Source organism: Dreissena polymorpha, chromosome 1 (genome assembly GCF_020536995.1).
Source record: "Dreissena polymorpha isolate Duluth1 chromosome 1, UMN_Dpol_1.0, whole genome shotgun sequence".
Classification (NCBI taxonomy): Eukaryota; Metazoa; Mollusca; class Bivalvia; order Myida; family Dreissenidae; genus Dreissena; species Dreissena polymorpha.
This window is the reverse complement of record NC_068355.1, coordinates 173,817,038-173,835,760: the sequence shown is the minus strand read 5'-3', so window position 1 is coordinate 173,835,760 and position 18,723 is coordinate 173,817,038. Positions and strand designations below refer to the sequence as shown.

Here is an 18,723-nt window from a genome sequence, read left to right as displayed (position 1 = left end):
AAAAATACATTTTCGTTACATGCCTTACTTTCTTATCTTAATTCACAATTTTGTAATGCGTGATTGGATAGGCATAGATCAATATTGTCCTGATAATGACCTGATATTAATTTCGACCTCTGTCGTTAATTGCTGCTTGCAGTGATAAAATGTTCAAAATTGTCTATAGGAATGATTTAGGGGAAATTTACATGCATAGTACTGTTGATAATGAATTCAGGCCTGAACAAATGGTGTTGAAACTTGAAATACATTGACAAAAACATCAAGTTAAGTATCAAATTTTATAAAAATGGAACATGCTCTTCTGTGAAGCACAAGAACTGCTATCATTAAAATAAAGTGATAGGCCTAAAATAAAATATTGTTTGTTTCCCCATTTTTTGTTGTGTCCCACAAACTTTTATTGACAAAGAAAATATTTGTATGATACTTATTAGTGGGGTTAGCAAAGCTTTAAATGCACTCAAATAAACTTATATTGATTAGTAATGATTTAAAAGAGAGAATCCATGTAATCAACTGTCAGTGTTGATGAACACAAAGTTTGTGAATTATTATGAAGAAAATGACATAACTTTGCAAACAGATGAAACACATGACAAAACAACTAGTATGAAAATAATAATTTATTTTGTCCATGAATTTTCTTTTCTTCATTACCATGGGTCACCGTATGGGAAACAAGTAATATTTGGATATCTGCCATGATACTAGTGAAATTTCTTTAAATTGTGGATCAACACTATGAGCATTATTATTTTAATTCAAACAAAAGTAACACATGTTTATTACTTATCATCCATTGCTAGATTATTTGAAGTAGATTTTATGGTGTTTCTGTCAATAATAAAAAGACACTTCTGTAACAGTTTAGTATTTAACAATATACTAACTTTACTTAGACAGCAAAGATCGATTTTCATTTAAATTTAACCTGTCATTGATGTTGAAAAAGACGTTTATTTTTGTGTGTTACACCATCAAAAATAAGTACATATCCAAACAGCAAGCTTGTTTACACTTTCAAACAAGCTTACAAAGCTAGCTTTATTTCAAACTGAAGTTTTTACAATTAACAATTCCTGCGTCTGTGTCGTATGTGTGTCTCATTGTTGATAACTTGAATAAATAGTGTCAGCAGATCATTGGTTGAGGTTTCAGATCCAATAGATAGACCATTAAAGAACTGCTATTCAGAAATCAAATTAAAGTTAAGCAATTATATTTAGTGACTCTTTCACAACGGTTGAATAAAATCTATACTTTGGGGCATGCCAGGGTGTGCAAGTCTCTTCAATTTGTCGCCAGGATAAATACCAGTTTTATTGCAGACTATTAACTTCTCATGGAATAGTTTTAATGGGGTAACATCTTGCTATAAAGCAAGTGTGAAATATGCCATACAGGATTTAATTGAATTTTTATGGATTGTGAATAAAATATTGGCAAGTAATTTGACTAAATGAACTGTTTATAAACTACAGTGATAAATTGCACTTACGCATTTAAAGTTTATACACAGTGAGTATAGGATAAGTTTGAGTGCTACTTTAGGACTGCCAGGATATCATCGTTTTCACCTAAGGTACATATTTACTAACCATACAACAATTGTTTGCAGTTCACACAACTGTTATTATGTTATGAAATTTAACATCTATCATACATTGCTTGTTACAATAAAGCTATCCATGTGAAATTGTTCTTACAAGAATATAACAATATTAGCTAAGGTAGTTAGTTTTACACTGTTCAAATGATAACTTCAGCCAATAATTCCTGTCCTCATGGCACTCCTGATAGTTTCTTTTGTTAAAGAGGCATATATAAATTACCCTGCGATTTAACTGTGTTTATTTATGCCCGGCATTGAAAAACGCTGCATAAAGCATCATCACACTGGCCATCTGTACGCCCTGTGTGCGTCTTGCATAAAATAGAGGAAAAATGAATATCAAGCCAATTATCACCTGGTAAATTAAAGGCTTATTTCTGTGTCAGCAATATTTTGCTATATATTAATGGTTTTAAACCTTATATGGCACACATAATAACCATTATTAGTTAATGTGTGGCTCATGTTTCATGTCCCCCTACCTCAAAAGTCAAAGATTACAGGTCAAGCTTGACCGTAAAACATTACAAATCCTGTCTCAGCAAATACTCTTATCAAATATACAAGTGATGTTTTTTTAATAACTTGGTACAAGTGTTAACCATTATTACACAAAAGTTGTAATGGACATGTATATAAATCAGCTAAATCTTAATGACGACTATACGGAGATGGCGTGTTGCATGTTGTACCTCTCTACGGAGATGGCGTGTTGCATGTTGTACCTCTCTACGGAGATGGCGTGTTGCATGTTATACCTCTCTACGGAGATGGCGTGTTGCATGTTATACCTCTCTACGGAGATGGCGTGTTGCATGTTATACCTCTCTCAAAAAGGTCAAGATAACGTGTAAAGGTCAAAAGTCTTATTTTGCCACAAAACAGCTTGACATTAGTGGAGTTCTGAGAAAAAAGTGGAAGTTTTAGGCATCTGTCTCTTTATGGACACATGTGTTGTTGTTCCACTGATAATAAACAGTTTCTTTTCTCTGATTGGTTAAAGAGATTGTCTTTTCCTCCTGTGATTGGTAAAAGCGTGGAGATTTCTCTTCTCTGATTGTTTGCAGAGGCTTCTTTTTTCTGTGATTGGTGCAATATGTTGGCTTTCTCTCCTATGATAGGTTCAACTGAATAAGGTTTGCTTTCATTTGTTTGACTGATGCAATGGTTTGGCTCTCTTCATGTGATTGCTAATACATTGGTTTTCCTGCTGTGAATATATGTTTAACCTAGTTATGCCTAGCATCTAGAAAAAAGGCTTTTGCAAGCAGCATAGACCCAGATGAGACGCCACATGATGCGGCATCTCATCAGGGTCTGCGTTGTTTGCTTAAAGGAATTTCTGTAAGAAATATTCTAAATATAGAAATAAATATACTACACATCCCTAATTTTGGAAATAAATTGATCCAATTTTGAAGGATGGGAGAGTCCACTAGGAATAAATTGGTTAACCTCCTTGGTCAAGTAGAGATGGGCTATATTCTTGTCATTGAGGAGTTAATATTCTCTCCTCTGATGGGTAAAAAAGATACGTTTGTGTCATGTTAAGATGTTGGTGACAACAGTGACTTACTGGCTTGGTTGGCACAAAGGCTTCTCACGTCTTCACCCCAGGTTCCATCCCTTTCCCTGAAGCAAATGAGTTTGGTTGGTGGTCACCTTAACTGGACAGGTAGGGTTTCCTCTAGTTACGTCCTCTCCCTGCTGACAACATAGGATAGCACCAAAATTGAAAATCTTTAAATAACAGCTTGACATTGCTGGACATTGCAGCTGTCACTCAAAATGTGTCTTCCTGGCTCAATCTCCTGGTCCATTATGCAGCCTATGGCTTGGAAGAACTTCATAAACTTCGCAAAATACACACTCAGAGCAACTACCCGACATGGTGAAGAGTTATGTTATGTGATAAAGTATGTAATGGCATTGGTTACAGCAATGGGTTTCACTAGTGCAATTGAGTGATAGACTCTAAATTGGTCAATAACAGGTTGGAAACCTTTCGCAATTTGGGAGGAAACTTTTTTGTTAAAACATACAAAAAAATCATTTTTAAATAAACCCCCAAAAGCTGAATTTTCAATTACCAATTAGTGAACTATGATGATTTAACATAGTGTACAATTAACAGAATCACATAAATAACTTGTTTATTGTTCTATCATACAGTTTCCAAAGTTGAATAAAGGGTTGTGCATCTTCTTCTTTTTTAATTTCTTGTATCTTGCATGTTTCAAGATTAGCATGCACATTGGTTTAGAAAAGGTTTTATATTCAGTCTATGCAACAGTAATATAAATATAGTGTATTAAAAACAGTCAATAAAAAATATGATGCGATCTATTTTTATTTCAAGATAAAACTAGTAGCAGGACTGCTCTGTTATCTATCCAGTAACCCATGATTAGTTGATATCGTCTCCATGTTCAAATACCTACTTGGGCTGTACAAATATTGCCATCGTTATTGTTCTCGTATATAAATATTTGCGCTTGTTAAATAGAAAACCTCGGGCTATCTACATAAAGGTGTTCAGATACAGGGCAGTACAATTTTGAAATTGACCAATATGGTGGACATTTCTTCACTAGTTAAAGTGGCATTTTTTCAGATCTTTGACTGCTTTCAAAAGTGAATGTGAGGTCATGCAATCTTCGCTAATTGACAACACAGCAAAACCTATATGTGCATGTTTTTTGGCAAACAAAAGTGCAGACAATAGATTAAAAAGAGTTTAAATAATATACAAATTATGTGCACCCTGGTGGTAGAATCAAAATAACGCTGTAATAACCTGTTGAGGTGCTTGTTATTTAACCTGACATGGTTTGATTGCTATGTATTGGAACTCCAAGCTGTTGATGATTTCTGCGATAACCAATACTTAGCCATTAATTATATCTTTATTTTATATCAAATGTATAAAAATCTTGATATAATATAATATCAATCATCATGCATTTCATATGATTTCCTTTTAAGTAAGGGCTTGGAATTATGTTTAACGCTGATGTCTTGAAATAAGGTTTTAATTTAAAGCTAACCTTTTATTACATATAAATTTGTTGGTACCTTTGTTAAATATATCCCTTAGCCCAATTTCATTTCGTTATCAGTTTCATCAAAAGAGCTTACCCATTACACTTACCTTCTACCTTCCTATTGAAACAGTAGGATTGAGTCTTTGGCTTATTGAAAACTGAAGTATCAATACTTCAGCAATTTTGAGTTGATTTTGAGAAGTAAGCAAACAAACTAGATCAAACTCAGTGACAATTTCTCCAATCTCGTTAACCATTACTAGAGCTGAGATATTCATTCCACGATATTTTGACGCAGGCAGAGAATCAGTTTCGTTCATATGACATTTTGGAGCTTGGAGAGATGAATGTGGATTTATTAATTTTTGCATTTGTGAATAAAAATCAACAGTAACTGATTGGAAACCCAGGTATTGGATATTGTCATATGTACACAGGGGATTACGTTCATGAAATGTTACTTGATTTATAGCCTAATATTAAGTTTAAGAAGGTGATTGTGGATGGAAAACTTTACTCAGTTTTGGAGGAGCTATCTTGATGTCGAATTGGAAATGCACCCTGTTTTTATTACATATTTAGTTTTTGCATTTTGAATAAGTTTTTTATATAAATAATTTAATTGAAGATCAACAAAAAGCAGCCGAGTTTTGCTACAGGCACTTTTTAATAATAATGAATAACATAATTTTATGCTTAATCCAATGAGTTTTACATTTTAAAACACTCTGGCAGATAAAACAGTTTTTGCTATAAACTCTTTTTAATCATTGGCCACAATATTGTGTCTTCAGAGGTATTGACCATCTATGTTTTTAAAATCTCCACACTTATTATTATATTAGTAATAATATACGTTACAATACAATTATTTGTTATTGGGACTTCCTATATAACAGTCTGTTCAGGTTTTATGCTGTTTGCTGCTGATCAGTATCTAAGGGTTGGAAATGAAGCCTGTACAATTTGAAAGGTCTTAAATTAAATATAAGTTTCTAAGGGACTTTAAATGCGTCAACATACGTATCTAAGTGGTAAAGAGTTATATGGCCTCTCAAAGTGAAGGCATTAAGAATGGCACTTTTTCATCCTTCTGTATGTCTTTAAGTTCCTCAGCTGTTGTTTTTAACTTCTCTTAAATCGTTTGGTGAGACTCCCTTAAACTTTCACAGTTGAATGACCTGAATGTGAAGATGACTGTAAAGAAAGCAATTTTTTTTGGCCGAATTTTGGCATTGTTTCTTGTTTTTTTTGCTAATGGATAAAAGTCCCCAAAATTTAGTGTTTTCAACTCCTTTGAACTTCTACTAACTATACATTGTATACTGGGCGGATCTCACTCAAACTTTCACAGTTGAATGACCTGAATGTGGAGAGGATTCCAAAGAAAGGAATTGGTTAGATTTTGTTTACACTATCACCGTTAATTGACTTTAATGTGCAGATAATCAATAAGGAAGGAATTTTTGCTGTGACTGATGTTGGCTGAATTATGGCCCTTTGCCTTTTTGTCCAGCCTAGATTATAGTGGATTTGCCTGTGTCAAAACATGAGTTGTGGTTGCATCAGTATATTTTATGCATTTCTTATTTGCCTCTCTTAAGTGTTTACAAAGCTTTATTTACCATTTACCAATCAGTCAGTATTAAATCCTATTTCATGGAGGATTTGATGCTTGCTGTCAATGACTTGATGCAGTGCAAAGCTTCCACATCCATTATTGGAAAAGTTTTGACAGAAAATATTGTGACTGCTGTGAGATAAATGTGCTAATTATTCAAAATGTAGGTTTTGATATGGGATTGAGGGAATATAAATAGCAAGATAATATAATTAAATTTGTATCAATAATATTTTATGTAATCTTTTGATTTGCTATAACTGGACCAGCGCAACTTTACATCTTGATGATGTAGTATTTCGACCAAGCTGTTTAACCCAGCTTTTCACCTTAGATGACCTTTACATAATGTCAGTAGACCCAAATGAACACATGCAGTTCATTCATTCCATTGGCTGATACATTAAAAACATCAACACAGCTTTTTAGTATAGAATTAAACACTGTTCAGTGTAAGGAGATGCTGAATACTTTCTTTTGTTCATACGAAAACTTTAATACAAATGTTTGCTCAGTTACAATGTTACAATTAGGCATTACCGGTAAGTTCAAATCCCAAGACTTTCAGGGTCAGTGCTGAGTCAGTAAATTATCAGGGGAAGACGGAATGAACAATAAATAAACGCCTCATAACACTGTCTTTCTTTCAAGGTATCAAATAACACAAATTTCAGGGAAAGAAATGAATGACAATCTGTAATTGCCATTTGTCTTGTCTTGTGAGACAAAACCTGCGAAATATTATAGTGTCCATGATAGAAGGGAACTCGTTTAATTATCTAACCACACATGTGTGACATATGCGGTCAGTCTGTCTGAAAATCTGCAAGCCAGAAAAGGCTACGGACATTTGCCAGTTTGTCATAAATAACTCAGTGTGACTTCAATTTTCAATCGGAAAGTATTGTGGTTTATGCTCAATTTACAAGAAGCAATTAAAATATTAAAGACTTGCATCATGCTAAAATGGGTCTTATGCAATATGCTGCCAGCCTAAGCTCCAGCCTAGCCTTCCCATTTGCGCGTCTTTGTTAGGATTTGGGGACTTCCATTAAACGAATAATACCACTAAAGCGGAAAGTGTCGTCCCTGATAAGCCATTGAAGACTGCAAATGCTAATCTGGGATGACACTTAACGCACATGCATTTTGCCCAATTTTCACAAAACAAGACACATTTAGTTCCATACTACAGTAAAAAACGCGCCCTTCCTCCCTTTAAGTAAAGTTTTCTTTTAATTTAACTTTTACTGGCTATCATGTGGACATATGGACAATAAAAAAATTCCAGATGGAGAATAACTTTTTAGGTAATTAAAACTGTGGGTTAAGCTTTCATTAATTATATTTTTAGTGTTGCCTGTACCCTAATTTAGATTTTTTTACCTAGTAGAAATAGTGATTTATAATGTTTCTGTAAATATTGTATTAGAAAAACTGTTACATCTATGGAATATTATTACTGGCAACATTCTGCTATTCATGAGGCCCTCTCAATTACATACTTTTAAACCTGTTTGAAACTGTCATTAATATTCTTAATAATCATCATACAAGTTTGCCTTAATATGGTAATTTGATAGTGACAGATGATATTTCTTTAATGATACCATTGTAAAGATTTAAGGATAGAAATTTGAGATAGCTATATATTGAAAATCAGCTCGATGAATGCGCTGAAATCAGTCTGATCATGTTTTTTGTTGACAGTGCCTATGCTTTGAGATTATGGTATTTCTCATCATTGAGCTCTGATACATTATAAGATGTTTGATGTTTAAACACAGGAATTTGAAATCTTAAGCTGAAATTTGATTAAAAAATCAGAAATATATTAGTGCTGTGCTTGTGAATTTTAAAAGGTAACTTTTTCTGATTTGTTTTATGAGTTATGGATTGTTTTTGACAAAAGTTTAAAGTCATATATCATGGCAGCCTGTTAACTCCAAGCTGGATTAACAGCGCTATTTGCATATACATATGTATGTACTTATGCCAGTAACTGTCATCTGCTCTTAACTTGAATCAGAGGGAGAGGGAGAATTCAGACCAATACATTATTTGAATCGGACCTGTGAGCCTTAACTGAGCTGCAAAGACAGATTTATAAAAAAACACTCTCCATCAAGGAAACTGTTCACAAACATAAAATGTTGTATTCCTTTGCTTAACCCTTTGCATGCTGGGAAATTTGTCATCTGCTAAAATGTCGTCTGCTGAATTTCTAAAATCATCATTTTCTCCACTTTTTTTCAAAGAATACTATCAGAATAGCAAACAGTTTAGATCCTGATGAGACGCCACGTTCTGTGGCGTCTCATCTGGATCCAAACTGTTTGCAAAGGCCTTCAAAATTCGGTTCCAGCGCTCAAAGGGTTAACAAGATCCTGTGTCATATCATTCTTTGCCTGGTTTTTGCAGAAGTTGTTTGGCAAACAGTAAAACATATTGTCAGAAACCTCAGCTAGTTTACTTTTATTTTCAATTTGGTAAACAGACAATATTACAAGGTTTTTACGCCGTGAAGTTTCCATTTTGGTTTTTAATGCCAACATTTTTTTGTTAAATCTTTCAACTTACTCTCTGATTTTTCATTTGTTAATACCTTGTGTTCCTTAAATAATGCCCCCCTTTCGAAGAATAGGGGGTATATTGTTTTGCACATGTCGGTTGGTCGGTCGGTCCATCCACCAGATGGTTTCCGGATGATAACTCAAGAAGGCTTAGGCCTAGGATCATGAAACTTCATAGGTACATTGATCATGACTGGCAGATGACCCCTATTGATTTTCAGGTCACTAGGTCAAAGGTCAAGGTCACAGTGACTCGAAATAGTAAAAGGGTTTCTGGATGATAACTCAAGAATGCTTACGCCTAGGATCATGAAACTTCATAGGTTCATTGATCATGACTGGCAGATGACTTCTATTGATTTTCAGGTCACTATGTCAAAGGTCAAGGTCACAGTGACTCGAAACAGTAAAATGGTTTCCTGATGATAAATCAAGAATAATAAGGCCTAGGATCATAAAACTTCATAGGTACATTGATCATGACTGGCAGATGACCCCTATTGATTTTCAGGTCAATAGGTCAAAGGTCAAGGTCACAGTGACAAAAAACGTATTTACACAATGGCTGCCACTACAGCTGACAGCCCATATGGGGGGCATGCATGTTTTACAAACAGCCCTTGTTACAATTAGGGTTTTAGAACCTTGTTTTGTTTAGTTTGGAATTGCAAATTGAGTCAGAAAATTGGTTAAATATTTGGTGTATTTCTAAATTGTATTTATGATAAATAATATATCAGTAAAAAAAAAAAGTTGTCAAGAAAAAAAAAGAGTAAAATATTACTACATGAGAATTATGATGATAGAGTCTAAGTATGTCATGTACATAAGACGCTATGAAACATTGAAAAATATTATTATTATCATAAATGAATTACCAATTTCAGATTAAGGGGACACCAAAAACCTTGAAAGCCACTTCAAGGACCTACTGGTGGTAGCTCATGCTCAAGCCCTGAACAGGCTCAAGATGAACTGCAACATAAATTTATAAACAAATGGCAAGAGTTGGATTAAATGGACATCTGGTAAGTTTTTTGATAGCGCATTTATGTCAATGTGAAGCCTATATTTAATCCACACAATTATTTTATATACATGTATTCAACTAATTTAAATAAAACTATAATATAAAACTGCTTTTATAACTTTCTTGTTAAAACATACACTCATTTTATGACTCAAAACATTCATACATAGTGTATTACTGCCCTTATCTTGATTGTTATAAATTGTTTAGTTTATCAATAAATGAATCAATACACTTAAATTAAATAACCAGAAGTGAACAGGTGACACCACTTATTATTACACAAGGGAAGTTATCTAATTTCTAGAAATGTCGTGTATTTATACTAAGTTTTATTTCTATATTGGGCATGTTCTTGTATACATTTTAAATTTGTTAAATCTTTGAAATAATATATTTTTAATTTTAAATAATAGATATTCGCACAACATTCGAAGATTGCCAAAGTGTCTAGAGGCACTAACTTATGTGTGTTTGTATCTATACAATTTTTTTTATACCAATTAAAATAAAAAGAAATGCTTGCGCTATAAACAGATTTCTTAAGTTACTTAAATTTTATCAACAAAATGACATTATACAAAACAATTTTATCCAAACACATTTACATTGTGGTTAGGGTGAATTGTCATTCCATTGAAATATATGTAATTAAACTGGTACTTCAAAGTTGTTGGAAATAAGTCGCTTTTGAATTCTAATCAAATGCGCAATATTGACAATGCATTGATAATCCATAATTTGGCCTTTATTTTTACGAATTAAAATCTATACAGACCCATTGCAAAAATCTTTGTCATCTATTGTGAGTTGTGAATTATCCAAACGTTATTGTTTACAATTGGTGATTTTTAATGGTGTCCACAAATTACAGTATTATTCTGGATGACTTAAACTATTGTGCATTGTTCAATGATTGTAAGGTTTGAATGGAATGAGTCAAATTTGTGGTAAATTGTTTAGGTGGTTAATTTTATTAAAAGTGTAATTTTTTATTTTACAAAACGCTTAATTTGTTGATATTATTCATACCTAGTGTTTATCATTGGTAATCATATCATCAAATTAGTTAAAGTAAAATAAGAAACAAAACATGTTCTGATTGATTTAATGAATTGTTTTCACTGAATTTAACTTGACTAAATTATGATAGTTTTACTAAAATTATATATTCCATTTTTTAAGTGTTATTTTTAAGCCTGTATTTGTAATTACACTTTTTTGAACTAATAAACTTTGAGTTGACAACTTATTTAATTAAATAGTGTTAGCATTTTTAGTTCAGTGAACTTGTAAACATCTGCGCAATAAATCTCAAATATCAAATTTAAATAAGAATTTAATTTTTAAATGTCAATTTCTAAATGAGATATGTATACAAAATCATTTCAGATAAGTTAAAAATCGTTCAACTTCAATGGTTGGCTTTAAATGCAGCCTTAAATATTTGCCTATGTCAATACCATATATTTTCTCATTATGAATAGATTTTTAATTCTCTTGCTGAAATGGCTAGCATTCCAATGTCCGCCTAGCGTATTCAATACGCAAACGCTATCATGTTATTATTTGGATATAAGAAAATCAGGCTAGTTATTATTAGGACGACACTTTTTGCTTTGATAGGGCATCATCAATTTGCACAAACAACTTAAAATTTCAGTGATAGTCAATATGGCACAAACACAATATTGTGAGATCAATTAAACAGTCTGTGTGTCCTTTTATCTTGTGTATTTACAGTAGCTGGCTTCTTTTTAAATCAGACTTTCTGCAAACTGTAGTCAATGTAAATATTTACATTTGAGATTGATAATTTAAGGTTGCAATTATTTTCTAGCTTACCCGTATTGATAAATTGTCAACCTGGCCTAAAACATTGAGAGTTTTATGTTCCAGACTTTCTGACTTGTTGGTTTTCATCAAATATTTGTGTCATGTACATGTATTGTGTTTTTATATTTATTTAATAATATGAAGCATACACTTATATAATTTTGGTATTATTTATAGAGTATTATGAATCCAGATTGTTGATATGATAAAGAGGTATTGGGAATACATGTAAATGACAACCTATTTGCTTTACAAATATTTGTTGGCAATCAGTACAATGTTTAATGGGCAAATTGAGGTTAAAGTAAGTCTTTGAATTTATCAAAGGGCAAAAAATCAAGTGTATGAACAAGGAAAAGTTTTTCAAAGTAAAGTTGTAAGGTTGCAGTATTTTAATGACTTAGTTGTGGAATAGAAGGTCAATCAGGTGTCCAATAGACACTAAAGGCTACACAAAATCACAGGTGGTTATAGCGTTTGGCTATGATATTAATAAGTGAAAACATCATTTTGAATGATAATTAATCAAATTATAATGAAAAATCAACTTTTCTGAAAAAAAAAATTTCACTGTTAAATATATTTATATAACAAGGTTTTCAATGCAAAATCATCCGAAAACGGGGTGCATCGCTTTGAACAGCCATAAGTTCATCGATTGTGGACCGATTTTCACAAACTCGGTCTTAATATTCAACACAGAAATGAATTTCCTTTCTGGAAATGTACATATCTTGCAAGATTTATACAAATGCTGGGTCAAATTTTAAGAAATAACACGATACACAACTTGCATGACCTACTAATTGTCGATCAGACCCGATTAGTTAATTAAATCTTCAGGGGTAAAGACACACCTTTGCATTGGACCAATAAAAAAACATGTGTGTAAAAAATGTCGGCCAGTTGAAATGTATGTAAACAATGGTTTCAAACGGCACTGGACAGTTAGTTTTGATGCATAATGTAATGACAAGAACGGTAAGAATGTTTTTTCATATGTATTATTGAATTATGGTACTGAGGTCTGTGAACTTTGCAGGGAAAATGCCATTTACTCTGTGAAGATTTCAGTCTTTGATCGGGTCTGATTGACCACGAGTAGGTCAAGCGAGTTGTGTATCGTGTTATTTCTTAAAATTGGTTATTTTTAGCCGGATTTTTTTCGAAAAAATCTCGGCTTATAGATTGATGTTGTCGGGCGGGCGGGGGGGCGGGCGGGCGGGCGGGGTGGCGGCATGCTCGAAAATGTTAAAGTTCTTATTTCATGGTATAACTTTGGTATGCTTGGACCTAGAGTCTTCAAACTTGACATGAAGGTTGGCCAGGATTAACAGATGACCACTGGTCATTTCAAGGTCATTCATTTGAAGGTCAAGGTCACTGTGACCTTCAATATAAAAAATGTTAAAGTTGTTATAACTTTGGTATGCTTGGACCTAGAGTCTTGAAACTTGACATGAAGGTTGGCCATAACTAGTTAGTAACCACTGGTCATTTCAAGGTCATTCATTTGAAGGTCAAGGTCACTGTGACCTTGAATGTAAAAATGTTAAAGTTCTTATTTCATGGTATAACTTTGGTATGCTTGGACCTAGAGTCTTCAAACTTGACATGAAGGTTGGCCAGGATTAACAGATGACCACTGGTCATTTCAAGGTCATTCATTTGAAGGTGAAGGTCACTGTGACCTTCAATATAAAAATGTTAAAGTTGTTATAACTTTGGTATGCTTGGACCTAGAGTCTTGAAACTTGACATGAAGGTTGGCCAGAACTAGTAAGTAACCACTGGACATTTCAAGGTCATTCATTTGAAGGTCAAGGTCACTGTGACCTTGAATGTAAAAATGTTAAAGTTGTTATAACTTTGGTATGCTTGGACCTAGAGTCTTGAAACTTGACATGAAGGTTGGCCAGAACTAGTAAGTAACCACTGGACATTTCAAGGTCATTCATTTGAAGGTCAAGGTCACTGTGACCTTGAATGTAAAAATGTTAAAGTTCTTATTTCATGTTATAACTTTGGTATGCTTGTACCTAGAGTCTTCAAACTTGAAATAAAGATTGGCCAGTACTAGAAGATGACCACTGGTCATTTCAATGTCATTCATTTGAAGGTCAAGGTCACTGTGACCTTAAATGTTAAAATGTTAAAATTGTTATAACTTTGGTATGCTTGGACATAGAGTCTTCAAACTTGACATGAAGGTTTGCAAGCACACTAAGATGACCACTGGTCATTTCAAGGTCATTCATTCTAAGGTCAAGGTCACTGTGACCTTGAATGTAAAAATGTTAAAGTTCTTATAACTTTGGTAGGTAAAAATGTTAAAGTTCTTATTCCATGTTATAACTTTGGTATGCTTGTACCTAGAGTCTTCAAACTTGACATAAAGGTTGGCCAGTACTAGAAGATCACCACTGCTCATTTCAATGTCATTCATTTGAAGGTCAAGGTCACTGTGACCTTCAATGTTAAAATGTTAAAATTGTTATATGCATTCAAAACATAACACAAGGTTTGCTCATGCCTTGAAAAGTACTTACATTTCATTTTGACCTTTGAACAATATTTCAGTAATTTAAGTATTGCATTGACAAAAACACGAAAGGTACTTTCCTGTCATTTAAATCAAAAATCCGGCTTCAATGCGGTCATCTCCGACCGCGGAACTCTTGTTTGTTGGAAGTTTTACTGTTTCCAACAATATTTCAGATAAATCACTGGTCTGATTACCAACCCATTCTGTAGCTGGGATTGCTCAGGATAACCCGAGTACAAAGTGCTCATATACTTATCCCAGTGACAACTCCCCTACTTGAACAGTGGGTTTAGAAAGTATTTTCTGACTGATTCCCATACAAGTTATGTGGTTGGGGTGGGGATCAAACCAAATGGATGGAATTGCAGTCATAAGAGCTAGCTGGCCTTTCTAGTGTATATTTGTGTATTGATAACTTTCCCTTCCCATCAATGGTCAAAGATATTAACCAAAATATTTTTATATCAATTTAGATTTTGAAGGGTTCAAGTACTATTTACAAAAATATGCATACAAAATCTATAACTACAAAAACAAAGATACTATCTGGGATTCCTTCTGTCTGTCCATCTGCAATATTTGTTGTGCTCAGTGTAACTCAGTTTATATTCAAATGATTGTAAAGTGTGTAACTTTATGTATTGATTTAGGACATTGATTGTACAAAGATTGTTCTAATCACACCCCTTGATTCGAAACTTGCCAGGTCCTATAACACCGAAGAGTGACCTTGGGCCATTTTAGTTCTCTTTGGTTTCATGTTTTTGTGAGGAGTAGTAGTTCATAAATTAACTAAATGAAGTATATAGCACAGGCTAGTATGGAACGACACTTTACGCACATGCATGAAACCCCTTTTTCACAGAGCAGGGCCCAATAGTTTCTGAACTGGAGTTCAAATTAGATTGTGACACTGGTAACTATCAAACAGTGTGCAGATTGCAACTGAGCGAAAAGCAGCATTATATTACGCATGGCCACCCATCACAGCCTAAATAAGTCTGAAATTAAAGAGAAAGGCAAAGATCAATGACGACTTTTGTGGAGGATTGCGCATCAGTCAGAAAATAGCATAATGAATAATACATTACAAGAGTAATTCCTTTAATGATAAGAAAATCTGATTTTTTTTTAATTTAACCCCCCCCAATAAAGCTGCACAGGTTTAATTCTATGTGTGTTAAATAAATAGAAAATACCTAGAAAATGACAAACAGTTAATATTGTTATCTATTCATTGACAAATGGCTCTTGTTTGGTATTAAGAGTGGCAATAATAATTCTTTCACAGGTCTTCTTTTTTTTTTCAATATGCACATCCTTGGAGAGCTGATCCTTAAGAATTGTGACATTATTGACTTTCCGTGCAATACTAATAACATTGGCTTACAACCCGCTTGAAAAGACGAATGCAATTCTGAAATCAATAGATCATGCTGTGTTGACTAAATAAGCCTTTCTTTGGAATAATTGGTCCTTATTTTCAAGGTGCTTCAAATTAAGTGGCAGCCATTCAACATTCCTCTGAGCTGTCCTTGCTTTACAGTCTGCTTATCTTTTGTTGTGTTAACCCTTTGCATGCTGAGAAATTTGTCTTCTGCTAAAATGTCGTCTGCTGAATTTCTAAAATTAGCATTTTCTTTGATTTTTTTCAAAGAATACTATCAGAATAGCAAACAGTTTGGATCCTGATGAGACGCCACGTTTTGTGGCGTCTCATCTGGATCCAAACTGTTTGCAAAGGCCTTCAAAATTCGGTTTCCGCACTGAAAGGGTTAAGAGTGAAGTGTTGAAATTGTTTGTTTTATTGTGAGCATCTAATTTTTTGTTTGATATTGAAATCGTTTTTACCTGAAAAGAATTCGGTGATGGCTTTTTGATGATGCTTTCTGCAGCCATGTATATTGTGAATATCATGATATTGTAAATGTTGCTAAAATACTAGTAAAATAATCATGAATCATAATAATAAATAAGACTTTAGTTGCAAATTTATTTTGCAACATTACCAGCTATTCTAATATAACTTCACATTTCAGAGTTTGTTTTTTCAAGTTTTGAAGACTCATCAACTGGGTGTCTGAAATACACTAATTGCTTAAAAAAAAACAAAGTAAGGAAGCCATACCAGTTATTTTCTTTTTAAAAACCTGTCGACCCCTGTATGGCATGTACACTCTCCAATAATCTTATACTGAAATGTGCAAGGGCCTTTATCTTGAGCAAACAACTACTTTGAAGTTTGGACTTTTATATTGTCAAAATTTCGATTGAGCATGCAATATGTTTTGATGTACTGCCGATAAATATATGTAAACCACATAGGAACATGGATTTAAATGGCTGTTTCTTGTGTATTTGTGATATTCATTACCCATAACATATCTTAAGGTTTAAACTAATTATTTATATTAAGGAGTCTAATGGATATTTATGGAATACTGAGGTCATCAAAATACAAACCCATTTAATTTCGTTCGCAACAAAATCCCATTGTATCCTTTAAGTTGATCAATGCACAAACACCCTGTACTGTTATGATCATGATGTATGTTCTGATATTTACCCAATTTTGTAGAATGACAATTTCCTGATAGTTAGTTCTATCTAGATTAAGTGAAGTTCAATATGAATGCTTACCTGTAAACAAGGGGTTTGTCAACTTTTGAAAGTATGAGTAAACTAAATGCCCCCCACACATGTTTTAGAATTTGGCTTCCATTGTCAATAATTGTCAATGTTTTAAATGAACACAGTAAAGCCTCTTTAATATTTAATGCCTATGTTCTGGCATCTGTTATTCTTGATGATTTGTGACATGTCCTTAATGTGTTGGGAAGAAATATGACTGTTCGAAACTAAATGCTGTGTTTACTGTACTTTCTCCGTATTAATGTAGTACAACCAAACAACCAAACTGGATTGAGAAATAGTAAACACCACTGGGATCTTTTGGCCTTGAAGAGACCAACCAATCAGCCCTCAAACATGTAGTAGAACAAAGCTTAATAGCTGTCCCCCATAAGAAGCAAAGTGAAAATGGCTTTTGCAAACAGCATAAAACCAGAACAGCCTGCAAGTAACTTGCAGCCTGTTTAGGTTTTATGCTGTTTGCTGCTCATCAGTAACTAAGGGTTGGAAATGAAGCCTTTCAAACATGAATTAAGTAAGAAAGGTATTTAATTAATTGTAACTTTTAAAGGGATAACAAATGCGTAAAAATACGTAACAAAGTGGTAAAGGGTTAACCTGAGGTTCTCTACCTGTGTGAGTGCTGACCTGGACGTCACTATCAGGCCAAAGGGCTTGATATGTACCTGTTTGAGTGCTGACCTGGACGTCACTATCAGAGGTCCTCTACCTGTGTGAGTGCTGACCTGGACGTCACTATCAGGCCAGAGGGCTGAGGTCCTCTACCTGTTTGAGTGCTGACCTGGACGTCACTATCAGAGGTCCTCTACCTGTTTGAGTGCTGACCTGGACGTCACTATCAGGCCAGAGGGCTGAGGTCCTCTACCTGTTTGAGTGCTGACCTGGACGTCACTATCAGAGGTCCTCTACCTGTTTGAGTGCTGACCTGGACGTCACTATCAGACCAGAGGGCTGAGGTCCTCTACCTGTTTGAGTGCTGACCTGGACGTCACTATCAGGCCAGAGGGCTGAGGTCCTCTACCTGTTTGAGTGCTGACCTGGACGTCACTATCAGAGGTCCTCTACCTGTTTGAGTGCTGACCTGGACGTCACTATCAGGCCAAAGGGCTGAGGTCCTCTACCTGTGTGAGTGCTGACCTGGACGTCACTATCAGGCCAAAGGGCTGAGGTCCTCTACCTGTTTGAGTGCTGACCTGGACGTCACTATCAGGCCAGAGGGCTGAGGTCCTCTACCTGTTTGAGTGCTGACCTGGACGTCACTATCAGGCCAGAGGGCTGAGGTCCTCTACCTGTTTGCGTGCTGACCTGGACGTCACTATCAGGCCAGAGGGCTTGATATGTGACTGGTTCTCAATTACATTCAAAATTTGAAGAACAATGATGTTTAAAGCAAATAAATTGATTTACACAACAGAAAACAATGTTGATGTAAGGTTTCAAACTTTTGCTAGTATTATTTCAGCCATCATACTATGTATTATGATTTCTTAGTAGTCGATAGGTATGTGACCAGCGTTGGGCAATCTTAGCATAAATTGTGATACTCTTACCAAGGAACCTATTGTCTGAAATTATCAATCACAAAAAAGAGAAGAGAGCCCAGCATTTAAATGTATGTATCAGGTTTGTATTTTAAAATAAACATACCTAAATTTCATTATCTATTACACAAATATTGGCAATATCTTTTCGTATATTTCAATAAATCTTAAAACTTAGACCTTACACAGGATGCTGAATGTAGCATAATAAAGGATATTGTTAAAGATTCTATCTGAAAATAAACATTTGCACTCGTCTGGTA

General features: G+C 34.2%; 2 protein-coding genes across 5 annotated transcripts in view; both read left to right on the top strand.

The window, feature by feature from the left end:
* Positions 1–18,723, top strand: part of LOC127861894 (uncharacterized) — a 122,833-nt gene that overhangs the window by 44,823 nt on the left and 59,287 nt on the right. The window lies entirely within an intron of this gene.
* The window catches only part of LOC127861904 (golgin subfamily A member 6-like protein 22), a 146,943-nt gene continuing 133,008 nt past the window's right edge, over positions 4,789–18,723 (top strand). For all 4 annotated transcript variants that reach the window (XM_052400644.1, XM_052400652.1, XM_052400638.1 and 1 more), the window contains exons 1-2: positions 4,789–5,072; positions 9,744–9,884. In XM_052400644.1, coding sequence (XP_052256604.1) covers positions 9,855–9,884 — 30 coding nt within the window. In that variant the 5' untranslated portion in view covers positions 4,789–5,072; positions 9,744–9,854. The remainder of the gene's footprint in view (positions 5,073–9,743; positions 9,885–18,723) is intronic.